This window comes from Cinclus cinclus, chromosome 2, assembly GCF_963662255.1.
Source record: "Cinclus cinclus chromosome 2, bCinCin1.1, whole genome shotgun sequence".
NCBI lineage: Eukaryota > Metazoa > Chordata > Aves > Passeriformes > Cinclidae > Cinclus > Cinclus cinclus.
Genome location: NC_085047.1, coordinates 50,340,979 through 50,354,376, shown reverse-complemented (window position 1 = coordinate 50,354,376; position 13,398 = coordinate 50,340,979). Strand labels below are relative to the sequence as shown.

Below are 13,398 nucleotides of genomic sequence, written 5' to 3'. Positions count from 1 at the left end.
GAATGCAAAGAAAAAGGTAGCTAATAGTAACATACTCAGTATCTCTATTACACTGAAGGCTGAAACTGGGTTGATTTTAGATAAAAACAGTATTTACCCACGTAAAAGGTACGAAGTAAAATACATAATCTAAGTAGCTAAGTACCACATACTCAGTTATCTACTGTTTAACAAAAAAATCAGCCACTTCCCTTCTGAAGAGCAAAGATGATAAAGAAAAAGTACTCCCTCTTGAGCTAATCCAATACTTTTACAAGGTATCTTTTCTCTTTGACATTCTCATAAGCCTGCTCTCTTTCTCTACCCAACTTCCTCTAAAACATGAAAATATGTGTCCTGCATGATCCTTTCCTTCCACTCACCTCTAACCATGCATCAATTCTAATTTAATAAAGGAGATGCTTAAAACACACTGTATAGACCTAAAACGGCCTCCTTCAAAAATACAGGGGGATTTCTGCTGCTTTTCCTTTCTCATTTTTACTCTGAACCTAGTGGAACTGGGTTGACCTATTTGTTTTCTTTAATCTATCTTCAGTACAAGGACAGAACAAAAAGGCAAAATGTACCTGGTGTCAGCTCTGAGGAGTGGAGGGGCACGTGTAGTCAAGGTAATGAAATCTAACTTGCACACCGTGTCTATCTCAGAAAACTCTCCTACAAATGCATCCATGGCCTGTACTGCATTCACTGGTTATTCCAGATTGAAACTATTGTTTTCACAGTTAGAAAGCACATGTGTTTTCACACATACCAACATTTTATATTGAAACAAGTCAAGTATCTTATAATCTAAATAAAATAATTTAATCACTTTTTGAAGACTGAGAAACTACCCTCCCCACACAGACAACTGAGCTGACTTTAAAGGCCAAACACAAGAAATGGAATTCCTTGTGGTCTGAAATACAGTATGAGACATTTTTACTCCAAATATCACCCACCCTACCAGCACAGTGAGATCAGCAATACCTGCCCACATATTACAATTGCAAGCTTTACACACATAAAACTATGTGTGAATAAAGGGGTTAGATTCATGTTTTCAAGCCAATTCTAAAAAGACACAGACTCACACAACCTCATTTGTACCTTAAAATCATCTAGTATTTTTTATGCAAGTTGAAGTGTGAAGATGCTAATGACACAATCGATTTCACACCAATTCATAGGCAGAACTCTGGTTCTTGAATCCAAATATTGAAAGTTGTCTTCATTGTCATGCAAAAACTTGGAGGACTAGCATATCAAATAAAGAAAAGGTAATTCAGAGTAAAGGAGTTAGGAACTAAGTAAGGGAATTTTTTACCTGAAACAAGTGCCTGTATTTTCTCTGCACTGCATGCAATTTCGTATTAATCTACCAAATCCTCTATGAGAAATGTGCAATTTATAGAGATCAACATTGTACAGAGTAAAACCAAAAGAAAATGGTAAGGTTTCATAGATTATGAGGTCAAAATGGGCTCCTGTAGGCATGCAGGATGGCAGAGATCCACCCCAGCTAAAATAGGATTTCCAGGCTAGGTCACATTCTCTATGAACCTCTAGCAGAACTGTGCTTGCTTTGTTTTCCTACAAAATAGTTCACTGACTTTTGTCTAAGCATAACCAAACCTTGCCCTAAGTGTATTCTCTTGTGAGAACACACTTTATTAGAACACAATTCAAACTAGAACTTGCTCAGCACTAATTACATGTCCTGTAATGATTTTGCAGGTATGACATAGAAACAGACAGAGAATTGTGGTGAAATGCAAAACACAACAGTAATGTGTTCATTGTTCTGTAACTGAGTCACCTGAGCAGAGCAAAAAGCCATTTTGTAATACACTAGAGAAAAATAAAGTAGTATATAGGAATTTGCTCCTAATGAGTCCAGTTTGCTGGTATCTGTAGGTGCCTTGCATAAATCATCTCTGTGCTTTGTGAGCTTATTAAACTGCCTCATGAAGCCCAGAGCTGAGGGGCTGGAGTGGGAATCTTAAACCCTGAGCACTGCTGCTGCTGAACTGCACAGCTCCAGAATTAGAAATGTCTTCCTATCTCTACATACCCTACAAGCATGAAACAACATCTTCCCTACTGTCTTGTCTTCTTTTCAGTAATCAATCCTAAGACACACTCAGAGCTAGCCTACCTTCTCAGCCTTCCCTTGGGAGGCTAAATAAGCCAAGCTCTTACAATCATGTTATGACTACTTTGACAAAGTAGAGCTGTGGGATACATACTGAAGTCTCCCTACAGCTTTATTTTCAAAAACATGCCAATTCTGTAGACATCCTGAAGGATTTCTAGAAGAAAGTAATCCCAATAGCAATAGTAAAAGAAAGTAATAGCAAATCTCATACCTCTAAACCCAGTGGGTTAGACAATTTACTGGGAATTGTCAGCTTCAAACATTATATCAAACACTACATCTTCTCTGTATTCTAACAATTTTCTTAAATATTGAAAATTACAATATGCATTTCAAATATTTTTAATGTTTTAAAGACATAAATATCAATTTTATCCAATAATCCAGGACAAAATATTTCAATAATCCTATTCAAATAAAACTCAAGAATTATTTAAAGCCCTATTTTACAATATCCCTGTAAAGGAATTTTGCTTCTGTTTAACATATCCAAAAGTTCTCCAAAGCTCTCCAGTTCTTTTAATTCCTTGCTCTATTTCTCCCTTTAGGCTTCATTCATAGAATTGTAGAACAGTTTTGAGTTGGAAGGAAGCTTTAAGGCTCTAGTCCAAGCCCCCCCAGTAAGCAGGGACACCTTCAGCTACATCAGATTGCTCAGAGCCCCGACCAAAATTATCTTAAATGTTTCTAGGGTTGAGATATCAACCACCTCTCTGGAAAACTGTCAGTGTTTCACCAACATCACTGTAAAAAATTTCTTCCTTATGTTGAGTCTGAATCTACTCTCCTTTAGTTTAAAAATTTGACCCTTTCTTTATCATTACAGGCTCTCTAAAATGTCTGTTCCCATCTTTCTTTATAAGCCCCCATTAAGTAGTGAAAAGCCACAATAAGGTATAAAAAAACCCCACAACAGCAAAACCCATGTTTCTAATAAGGCATGGTTTCCAATAATCTTTTGCTCCACAGGAAGCCCAAAGTAATAAAATATAATGTACTCTTTTCATTAGAGAGAATTCCTACTTCTGTTCTACTCTCAGATACCCAATTATCATTTTTAAAAAAGAACTGAGTTTTCACAATGTATTACACATCATTTCAGAAAGTTCAGTGAAAGGAGATAGCGTTACCCTGCCTTTACAAATCAAGAGCAAGTACTGTGTGCAAATTAACAAATTAGACTTTATTTTGTAACAAGACAAATAAAAATATGTGGGAAAAAAATTTGGAATAGTTTTGAGTGCTTATTATAAATGCTACCACAGATGTGTATAATAAGACAATAGCCCAGGATGACAACAGCATATTCCAGTTAAGTGCCATTTGTTTACTCTTCACTTGAGTGAATAAAAAGCAGAGAGGAATAAGAAGCAGCAAGGAATACTTTCTCCACAGCTCACAGTTTACAAGAACTCTAAATAAATGCAATCATACAAAAGACAGACATGGGGTATACAGCACAGAGCTATTATCCATTAAAGCCAATATTAAAGATTAACCACTACAATTATGTTGCCAACTGGTCTGAGTAAGATGTTTTTTGAGAAAGTGTTTAAGATAGGATTTTAGTACTGTAGTTGATAATAGTAGTGTGTAAAGTGAGTTTTTACTTAAAAGCAAAATTTTTGTCAATCCAAACATAGTGCTTCCATTGAGGACAGATTTCTTCACTGAAAGAGTAACTAAGCATTGGAACAAGCTTCCCAGGGCAGTGCTGGAGTCACCATCCCTGGAAGTATTCTAAAAACTGAGCAGATTGACACTTTCTGATATGGTTTAACGGGTATGGTGGTATTCAGTCAGAGACTTGATGATTTGGAGATCCTTTTCAACCTTAATGATTCTATGATTCAAGAAATGAAATGAAGCAATTTATGAGGTTCGGATGCTTCTTTTAATATCAGCAAGATTAGCAGTATAAGTAGATTTTTATATTCACAGAAGGCCTGAAGCATCTTTCACAGCAAGACTGAGACAGTTGTCTCCCAAGCTAAATCAGTGTGATACATGGGGGAGCAGGTGCCTTCCCCACAACAGGCTCTGGCCAAGTAAATCTAATGTACCTTTTTTAAATAGGGAAGAAGGGAAGGAACAGCAGAGGAGAATGAAGCTTCCATAAGGCAAGAAATTTGGTAAATGTATTTCAAGTACTAGTAGAGATGCTCAGGAGAATTGACCAGAACAAAACAACTGTCACCAGGTAATGATTTTAATCTGGTAATTTAGTAATTCTAGTCTCATGTATATTTGAGCACTCTGTTTAAAGATGACTGAGCAGTTTTAGTATAGCCAACAGCAGTGGAGGAGGAAAATTTACAGCAACCTCTTTATTCTTCACCAAGAAAAGAGATACATTAGTAAAACGGGTTTGTTCAAATCCTATTAAGTATGCAGAGATTGCTGCTGAAGAGGCTGAGAGAGACACAGCCTAAAGCACTTTAAACTTCTGAGTTTTTTGTATATATTTTTCCCTGACATGACAATACATCTCTGTAAGATGACAGGTCCTATTTTCTGCATTTAAAAAGTGAAGGAAGTTACCACATCTTTGATTGGTAAAAGCAGCAATGTAAAAATGGTATATGATGTGTAAGGCAGGGCTGAGAGCAGCCCGTTCATCACTACTAAAACATTTAAAAGATCTCATTAGTGCAGAATTATCTGACTTGTACAAATTCTTTCAAATCTGCTGAGCATCCATTAGAGGAAAACTATCCTGTTCACCTTCCAGCACTAAGTGTAGGTAACTTTTACAGTTTGAACAGTTAATGAGCTAGACATCAATTCTGCTGATAATAAAGCCTAGCAATTGTCAAAAGGACGCCAGTACCTTTGCAGAATGAGAAGCAAGGGCATATTAGAAAGTCAAAGATCAAACAATTAAAAAAAAATAGCTAGGAGAACAGCTGGAGGAAAGCAAAGATAAAACAAAAGTCACTCAGATGTGTAAAGCTCTGCAAGCTGACCTTGAAGAGATTTAAGACAACTCTGAAATACATTTTCAAAACTATGCGGTGGCTTTTGTACACTTTTCCTGGAACACTTTCAAAAGGTTTTATTTTGAATGCATCTCACCTTTCCACAGAACAGAGTTTAGAAGCATTTCACAACTTGAGCACCCAAATATTGAAGCCCCAAAATGAGCAGTTGGACTTTAAAATTCAAATCCAAAAAGGAATGATGCTTTATGAAGAAAAACAAAGAAAGATGACCAAGGGCATACTGACACTAGGCAATGTAGGCAAGCAGAATAAGTAATATAACATAAAACACACACAGGGGCTAATGTGGATAAAAAAGCAGAAGTAGGAACTTCATACACTGACCACTTATATGCACACTCTTATTAGGCTTTCATACTGCAAGTTCTCCCCACATAATGTAAGTGTAGTTTTATGGACACATTTGGAAAATAAATGTAAATATTAAAGTAGTAGATGATGTTGAAAACATAAAAATTAATGAATCCTTGTAGAAAAAAAGAAGAAAGCTGTTACCATGAAGTAAACAAAGGGAACACTATTGCTTTACACAAAAAAAACTAAAAGGAATTGATCTAGTAATACTGAGAAATCAAAAAGTTTAAAGCTTTTGAGGTTCAAACGTATCTGTTTTAATTTAAAAAAAAAAATAGGGTTGATCTTGATATGGTGGAAAACTTTGCCATAAAGACAACCTATTGTAAACACAGAGAGGGAGGGGCAGGTCAGAATGCAGCCCAACAATTCAACACAATCTGTTAAAACTGCTGGATCAAAATATTAATTACCTGATCAGTCTTGGCTGGAAAATGGCTTTCCACTTCATGGATTTTCATTTCCATTTCATGATCCAACTTCCATGAAGTGGAAAACCATTACAAGAGGGAGAGAAGTAAACAGGGTTTTCATACTAGAATCCTGAATTTGAGCAAGTAAATTTCAAATTTGAAGCAATAAGTATATTATGGATTGCATTGAATTTATGGCATTAATTTTGAAAAGTCTCAACCAAATTATGTCTATTTTATCTAAATACATAAATCAGTTTAGAAACAACTCAGTTGACTTGAAAGTTCTTCCACTAAATCTTATAACCACAGCATTATTAACTTGCATGTGAGCTTTTCACTAAGTTCAGACCTACTCCAAGAACTATTGGGAAATTTTTGTTTTAACTCCGTAATGAATAACACTAATTTGCTACAGCTCTTCTGGTTAATAAACATAGGACCCCATTTGATCTCTAGACTTTTCAGGAAAAGTTACAGGTTTTTTAATTGGCTGAGGCTGTTCAATGTAAGAACCCTCAAGGACCCAAAGCTAAAAAATATCCTAGTCTACTAGACCAGTTTTCATAGGAAAATATACAGACTTTCATCTTCTAAACAGTGTCAGAATCAAAGGCAATTAAAAAGCACTGACTACACCCAAACTGATAATTTTTCAAAAACTTTATTTTACCTGCTTTCTCATTTTAAATGTAATGGCCAAAAATTAATCCTGATTTTGATTTTTTTTTAGGACAGAAATGGCATAGTCCCAAATATTACCCTTTTACACTCCCAACAGCTTTGTCATTTTTATCTGGTGCTTCTTACAAAGGTCTAATTTATAAGAGATTAAACGTTCAGGAATCTCAGAAAATTAAGAAGGTTGGGAGAAACTCTAATGAATTTTTGTCACAGCTAAATTCTAACTGAAGAGTTTTGGCTAATATTCAACATCGAATAAATCGCTATGGAAAATGTTTTTAAGCAAAAAACAAAGTACTGACATCTACTGGTGACCAGAATTAGAGATTGGTTTCAGATTACAAAGATGTTTTAAGTACACTGTAAAAGAAAATAAATGGACAAATCACTTGTAAAGATGTCAGTGACCTAATCCATTTTGAAGGGAGACATATATGATAGTTTAATGAAGTAACACAAATCTAGCAGTTGGATTCTGTTTCTCATTTTGAACTAGCCGAAAGTAACAGAAAGAAATGAAACCTTATGGACTAAACATCTATTGCTTGGGCCTGTTACAACAGAGGAGTGAACCTGATGATTCAGTCTTTTGTTTTCATACAGCAGTTGTCTTTGAAAACACAAGGATTTAACTTTTTCTGCCTAATAATAATAATAATAATAATAATAATAATAGTTTCATATGTATTCTTTGCAGTGAAAAATGCAAACTTAAATGTTGATATGCAGGATTGCAGAGATGATCTGCCCCATCTCCATAATCAGCACTACTGGGTAGTGCCTCACAGTGGCATTGTTAGTTGACCAAAACAATCAAGATGTACCAAGAACCTGCTGATCATGCCCATTTTTTTTTTCCTGTACACTGACGGCTTTTCCCTTTTCCCAAATTTCAGATATAAGATTATTGGTGGGATTTCCACCTCTGCTTCTCTTAAGACACCATGACTGCTGTTCATGTCTGTTTCAAGTACAACTCTGATTACAAAAGATTTCACCTCTCTCCCATAAAACATGCTTATATTTCAGCCTCACTGAAAACATTTGTACTTTTACTTAATGAACTTTTCATTACTCATATTCTGCAATATCAATTACAGAACTCAACTAAAGTCCTTGGGTTTAACAACTGACACCATAATCTTCTCTGCACACATTGTATCTGAACACTTGTCTCAGTTCTGAAGAGGACTCTGAAAGAACAGAACTCTGCAGAACAAAGGCTGTTCACATGACTGATTTCATTAAGGGATTAAAAATTGCCTTTAGAATGGATTTAATTACAACAGGTTTGATAAATGAAGCCTAAAACATCCAGCAATCTGATTTAGGCACTACAAGACTAATGCACATAAGACAATTTAAATCAGATTTATTTTTCCTTTACAACAAAGAACGTGGAAATGAAAAACAGGTCAAATAACCTCACAGCAAGCTATTTCATATCAGGGGATGCATGCCACTCTTAATTTTTTCTTAATTTTTTTGAAAGACGAAGAAAATAAAGCACTGTTTATGCACACTGAACTTCCGGTGTAAGTTTCTTAAAAAGCTCTTTTCTCTAGGCTTAAGCTTTACAAATCAAATTTCACATTAGAATGTGAAGTACAGCATACAGCTCTCAGGTCAGTGTGACCCACCAGCAGGTCAAGGGCAGAGTGCTCAGTCTGCAGAGGAACAAGGAATAGTGAGGGAAGGTACTGCATCATGGAGGGACAGGGGCAAGAGAGGTGTGAAGGACTGCTGCTGCAGGAAGGGGGGAATCCTGCCTTAGGAAGTCAATGTCCACACACATTTCTGTTCTACTGCCACAATGTCACAATTGTGTAATGGAATTCTGACAAAATCTACATTACAGCACATCTACTGGCACTATTAAAATACTTGCCTAAAATTATACTATCTAATAATTAAATTGTTACATTCTTCTCTTCTTAAATAATATTTTTTTTTTTGTAAACACACTACAGTCATTTGAAAAACTGCCTCTTTCAAGTCTTTCTTATCACTTTTGCATCAAATGCCATCCAAACAATAACAGCCCTTACACAAAAAGGTTGATAGTTGAAATAAAAAGTAGTGATAAATCCCAGCATACAATCAGTAAATAACCACTGAAATAATTTTCTTATAAGCACACAGAAAGCAATTGACAAAAGAAATAGAATGGATTTGAAAAAAGGTCCAATAAACCCCAGTATTTGTAGTAAAATGCAGTAACAGAATACATAACAAGGTGCACTTAATATTGTCTCAACATACCTTTCCAAGATTTACAGCCTGTTTCAAAATATCCCTTTTTAGATCTTCTGCTCTCTTGGAATGAAAAGAATTACTTTGACTCTGGATGACAAATACAATTTCTTTTAATTCTGTAAACAAGAAAATAAGAAGATTTAAAGATTAAAGAAATTATTTTCTGATTTGCTCCAAAGCTTGTGAGAATCCAGGTGTATGTCGGAATCTATTACACAGTGAGCTATTATTCATTTAATCATACAAACATTTAATGTAATAGTAAAAAGGCATTAATTAACACACACACAGACAAAAATCTAAACCATCCCTTTTCAAGATTAATTTTAAAAAAGTGTGGCATGACTGGAAGATGTGCAGCACTTAGCAGCAGCCACATTCATGAGGTTGCCTTTTCTCCAGTACACCAGCAGTCCTTGTCACCAGAGTTAAAAAGTGTTCATCACAGACCAGCATCAGCCCTCTCCAGGAAACGCATGAACATGAAACATAAAAGCTGCTTCCTGAACAAAGAGTTTAAAACCCTGCCCAGAAACAAACATCAGGTGGAGAGACACACACACAAGAACACTGAGCTGATACTCTTATCTAATATGACAGCATCAATATCTCACACGTGTCTTCACGTGTGTTTAAAGGCATCATAACTATCACATCAGTGTTTAAAGGCATCATAACTAAAAACTTTAAACAGGAGAGAAGACTGAGAGAAATTTAAAAGAAAATAATGAAGTAGCTTTGCAAACATTTATGGATTGTAAAAGTGCCTCTCATTAAATACAACTAGATAATGAAGCAGGTAGCCAGATTTTGTTGATGATAGGAGATAGAATAATCCCTTGATACTGGGAAATCTTAGAAAAACAGGAAGATATGATCCCATTCAGAAGCAGAGCACAGCAGACAGAAACAGAGGATGAAAAGATAAAAGGAAGAGGACAGGTGCCTATTCCAGAACTCCTAACAAGTTTGATCTATGCTGTTTAACCCACTCACGACCATTAAATAAGTATCAATCAATGGGGAGGATATGATACTGCAACATGATACTGCAACTTCTGCTCCTTTGGCCATAAAAGGCTGAAATTTACAGATATTATGTAGAAAGTGTACCAGGAAACTCAGAATATAACACCTTAACACAGAACCACAAGGAAAGAAACTAATGCCCAGATCTGTACAGAATGATGAAAATTGTGGAGAAGAAAAACAAAGTTCACACCAAAAAAAAAAAAAGCTAACTTTGCAAATAGAGTAAAATGAGCGATGGACAGTGGAACAAAGGTGGAGAAAAACTGGAGGGAGAAGGACAGAAGGAAAGACCGAAGAAGGAAAGAAGCAATCACAAGGAAAAAGAGTAAAACTGAGCCCATAAAGAAGGATCACAAGGAAAACATTGTGAACAGAAAGAGCATTAACCACAAATACCTGCACTAAGGTTATGAGAAGAATTCTATGTCCAGCACCTGAGGATTGATTACATTGCTTTGTTCCTCTGAACAGTTATCTGTTAATGTAGACCTATGACAGTTCAGAGCTGCAGGTAGATGTTTTCCTACTTTTCCCTCCATAAAATTTTCCCTCAATTTATTAGCTTATTCATCAAGACATTGTCAAATTATGTGGGGTTTCTGGTGATACATTACTGATTAGGAATAAGCATTGGTTTAGATATCAGTATTCATTTCACATTTTTCCCACAGTGTAGGAATCAACAGTGTTCATGGTTTGAACCACCAAACAAACTGCTTAAAAATCCCATGTATAATAAAAACTTCTGAATTGCAACTAATTGTCACCTAGCAAGATCTTTGCTAGATTTCCTGTGCAAAAATTAAAATCAGTGTGAAAACTAAAACTACACTTAATTGATAGTAATGAGAGTCAAAGGGCTAAATCTACATGCACAACACTAAAAACACCCACAAAGACAAAAAGCAAATACTACCTTGTTTTTAAATAATTGCTGCTTTAGTACCAGTATATTTACAGATATGGAAGCATCTGAATTACACTTAGTTCCACTTACGGTACATTTAACAATACCTGTGGTATTCCACAACAGCATACTTTCTAGGAGTAAGATAACATCTACTTTTATGATTAAATCAAATGACAATAGTTTCCTTTGCTATAGGTAAAGCAGTTAATAAAAGACATATTCAGTGTATGAAAATGTGAACAGAAAATAGTTACAATATTGAACACCTCAATTGTTTCTCAAGCTGAGAAACACCCAATGAAGCCAGAGAAAGAGCAGGTTTTTTTAAAGATTAATCCCCAAAAGTGGAACTGATCTACATATAACAGTTCAAAAGAGAAGAATGAAATATCAGAGGAACTAAGAACCGTCAAGAACTACATTTTGTTTCAACCCCTTACATTTTACCTATAGAAATGGGTTAAAAGACCTAAAAAACACAAAAAACCTCAAACCAAAATAACTTCATTAAGGAGAGGCAAAAAAATGATGTATTGCATCACACCAGCAGTCCACCTAGTCCAGTATATTTTTTTAGCTATAGTAAGAGTAAAGAGTACTTAGGGACACCACGAAACCTTCACTTTCTCCAGTGCTCCTCACACCCTCACAGCATTGACAAATACTATCTTAGGAAATGCCAGAAGACAGACATAATTAAGGTGGGTCCTTTTAGAACAAGCAGAGCCAAGTCCTGAGGGTTTAGAAGAGTGAGAAGTCCATGGTTTCAGGGCAGAGAGTGAAAGTCAGGTCTGTTAACTTTTTGCCAGAAGGACATCAGACTTGTCTTCAGAGAAGGCAGAACCTTGCAGAATTTTTATTCTCATTATTTATCATGTGTCCAGCAGCAAAAAGTTGTTTTTCCACTATTTTACCTATTAATGTTTGACATGCACCTTAAATACTTGCTTCTAGAAATTACAAATTTATTATAATTTGTTACAAGCAATTTCTAATAAACCTAGTTATTATAAGCACAATTAGAGCCTAGTAGAGGGTATAATTCAGTTTCATCTTAAACTGTTACAAGAACAGCTACTAAGTATCATAAAATTTTATTTTAAACTAGAGCTCAGTACAAAAAGCAATTCATCCTTTTCACAGTGCAAGTGCACACGTTCACAAAAAAACTTAACTACAAGAACTTCAAGTACAATCAAAGATTTAGAATTTTCTGTTTGACAAGACTACATGAACCAAGAAAAAAAAGGAAAAAAAAAGAAACAAAGTATTTGTGAAACAGCACTATACTCTACTTACCTGTGCCTGTTTTACTAATTGTTCTACTTTTTTCTGACTCCTAGAAGAAAAAGAAAGAAACAAGTAAAAATATACACAAATATTTCTACAGAAACACACTGGGAGTCAAAGCAGTCATCAGATTATAAATGTATACATAGAAGTTTTAACACAAAAATTATTATGAGAAAGAAATAAAATGTTATTCATCATCAAGAATTGCAAGAGAGATTCTAAATGCTTGCATACTATTACTCAGAAAATACAGTAAGAGTAAGAAAAAATAGTAAATTCTTTTATACGACTCAAATTATAACAGAACTTTTTAAATTATTACTAAAAATGTTTTTCTTTTTAAATTATACATCTCCTGAGTGCTAGGTTTGGAATATGGAGCTCTACAACAAAAAGACACCTGTTCAGTTGTGGAAAAAAAAGCCCAACACACTCAATTAGTTTATCCTACTATCAAGATTCTATCAAAACACAATTCTTAACGGAAGACTCAAATGCAATTTCTATCAAGACAAATATCCAAAGATATTTGCACATAGCATGACTCCACTGGAATTTATTCAGGTATCACGAACATCAGGTATCTCTGCACTGCCCAGAAAATTCTAGAAAGGAAAACAGAGCCTTCATTTGTTGCACAATTTATCCCAGGTGACATCACCCCAAAGCTTTGTTTTGTCCACATGAAAAATCAAACTCATCTTCACCAACTGCATAAGAATGTTGTAGGATTTATCTTGGTTCCAGTGTTTTAAGACTTCCAGATAGAAATGCCATATATATCCTCAGTAATAAAACTATCCTCATACATAGTTTTCCTACCCTTGAGACAAGTTCTACTTTGAAATACTAGCCCCCTCCTATTTTTGGAAATATCAGAGCTATGTAATCCTTTTAGCCCTATTTGCATTGGATGATCTTTCCTCTGACTTTTGCACTGAAATGAATAAACTCCAACCTCCCCAGTAGCCATCTGTAAAACCTTTTCAAATATTACTGCAAGTCCATCAATTCTTATGACCCTTTTCCTGCTGCCTGGGTGAATAAAGTTTCTAAGATTTCTTATAGAATTAATTAATTTTGATATCTATACACAACACTGTCATTATGTAGCACAGTAAGTTAACATTTTAAGCTAACCTGTATCAGAAAAAAGGAAGACTGATTTTCTGTGCAAACAAAAATCTATGTGTTTTGTGGTACACTGTGTGAAGATCAAGCCATATTTAAAATTACTTTTATTAAAACACAAACCAATTGTTGCCCGTTATCTTCCTCTTAATGTTATTTTTAAGAAAAAGGGGGGAAAAGGTA

General features: G+C 35.0%; 1 protein-coding gene across 1 annotated transcript in view; it reads right to left on the bottom strand.

Annotated features, from left to right (window-relative positions):
• B3GLCT (beta 3-glucosyltransferase) overlaps positions 1-13,398 on the bottom strand; it is a 43,752-nt gene that overhangs the window by 21,282 nt on the left and 9,072 nt on the right. The window contains exons 3-4 of the mRNA XM_062514696.1: positions 12,091-12,130; positions 8,856-8,965 (exon numbers count right to left, since the gene is read on the bottom strand). Coding sequence (XP_062370680.1) covers positions 8,856-8,965; positions 12,091-12,130 — 150 coding nt within the window. The remainder of the gene's footprint in view (positions 1-8,855; positions 8,966-12,090; positions 12,131-13,398) is intronic.